The sequence below is a fragment of the Plasmodium cynomolgi genome (genome assembly GCF_000321355.1).
Source record: "Plasmodium cynomolgi strain B DNA, scaffold: 0433, whole genome shotgun sequence".
In the NCBI taxonomy this organism is placed as follows: Eukaryota; Apicomplexa; class Aconoidasida; order Haemosporida; family Plasmodiidae; genus Plasmodium; species Plasmodium cynomolgi.
The window spans coordinates 1-1,935 of record NW_004192898.1 but is presented as its reverse complement, the minus strand read 5'-3'; the positions used below and the strand labels follow the sequence as shown (position 1 = coordinate 1,935).

The following is a 1,935-nucleotide window of genomic DNA, read 5'->3' as shown; positions in this document are numbered from 1 at the left end:
ATAACAGGAATGTAAGTGAAAATACGAGTAAATGTACTATATATGTGTCTTCAAATGAATGAAGAAAAATTTATTTATTTTCAAAAAAAATAAAAATTACAGATTTGTACAAAGATAAAAAATATTTGTAATGGTTTGAAAAAAAAAATTCTTGGATAAGCAAAATATGGGCAATAAATGCTTACATAATAAAGTATTCATTTAAAATGGTTCACTTATAAACGAATTAAGCTCGCGAAACACTTTACACGATCGAGTAAATTTCCAGGTGATGGAAGAGAAAATGTGTTGGCAACCAGTCACCTGATACGCACGTGTGGATCTGCAAAATTGGCACATGGGTGGAAAAGGTAGGAAAAATATTTAGAAAAAATGCGCACAAAAAGCGTAAAAACACTAAAAATTGTAACGCACTACTAACGAATTTTAAACATGCTGTAATATTAGGCGGACAAATTGAGGCAGTGGCCGACTGGCAACAATCATGCCGTTTATGTGACACGCGTGACTGAGCCATGATGGAACTTTCAACACCATTTTTAAGGCCCTCGTCCATGGTTCCCATTATGTTACATCACGCACTAATCAAAAGAAGAGGAAAAGCGAATCCCCCGCGTGATGCCACATCACTTTTTAGCAAGTTCGCACCCCTTACCACCATTTCATACGTACACATGTCGCATGCGCAAATTACAATGTGGACATGATTCGCTTTATGCTTTACGAATGCGAAATTGGACATAAGCAACTGAATGACAGTGGAAATAGCCCCCTCATGTGGGCCATACAGTATAAGCATTGTGAAGCTGTAAAGGAAATGCTATTTTTCGACTACCTTTTATATAGCAAAGAATATACCACAGTGGAAAGAAAAAAAAAACGAAACTGTATGATCATATGAGGAAAAATTTTTTGAAAATTTCCCTCGTGAAGGACGGATACCAGCTAAGTGTCCATGTCAAAAATAAAATAAACTCGATGAATTTTTCCGGGAGCATTTCCTCTGACGATCATGATGGCAGCTTGGGCAATGGCGACAGTAGGCAGGCTGTCGGAGGTGCTACTTTAAGCGGCCAGGGAGAAACGTGGGGGAAGCAAATTTACCTGTACAAAGAAGCCAAAATAATCGACCTACTGAAGAAAAACGAATTCGACAAGAGCATTCTGTCGGAAGCCTTCAACGCTCAGGACGAAAATATATTTGCACCTCGTTCTGAGCCACTCCATGACGAGTGTGCTGGAATAGAAGGATGGGCGGGGGTAAGTGGCATGAGGAAGGGCATGTGTAGCAGTGTAGCAAAGAGTGGTGACAGTGCACCCAAGAGCCACAACGACACATCGTTCTCGACAAAGCTAAAAGACGCAAAAATAATTCAGGAGTGCACCTACCAGTTGCTCATCAACCAAAAGGCAAAAGTAAAAAATGGGGAAAGCAAGGAAGAGGCCATTATACGGATAAGAGAAATTGGGCTAAACTATTTTGGAAATTCCATTGAGCATGGCAAAATATCAGAAGAAGTCCATTCGCATAATGATATCACCGGGATTAACATTTGGGAGTGCTGCCTCGTGATAAGCAAATGCATCTCCGCCTTGTTCCTTCAGAATAGCACCCTCTTTAGCAACAAAGTGGTATTAGAACTCGATGCAAGGAGTGGACTAGCCAACATTTCGCTTTTCACGCATACGAACATTTTTCGCAACGGAACTAATCAAGGACCGAACCAAGTAGTCATTACCGATGTCAACCCATTCACTCTAAGTAACATTTCACATAATGTCCTAGTAAACGAAGAACTTTTTGGACACTTAGATTCAGCATGGAGGAGAAAAGTAAAAATATGCAACATCGATTGGACCAATGAAAACACGTACCAACGTGAAAACGAGCAAACTGTCACATATGACTATATTATTGGGTGTGATTTAATATAT

General features: G+C 39.6%; 1 protein-coding gene across 1 annotated transcript; it reads left to right on the top strand.

The window, feature by feature from the left end:
- Positions 1 to 703: 703 nt before the first annotated feature.
- On the top strand, positions 704 to 1,920 carry PCYB_004130 (hypothetical protein; the record flags this gene model as incomplete). Its single annotated transcript, XM_004227834.1, has 2 exons — positions 704 to 808; positions 847 to 1,920. Coding segments are annotated over 2 exons (1,179 nt in total), but the record flags the coding sequence as incomplete, so codon positions are not given.
- Positions 1,921 to 1,935: the final 15 nt, after the last annotated feature.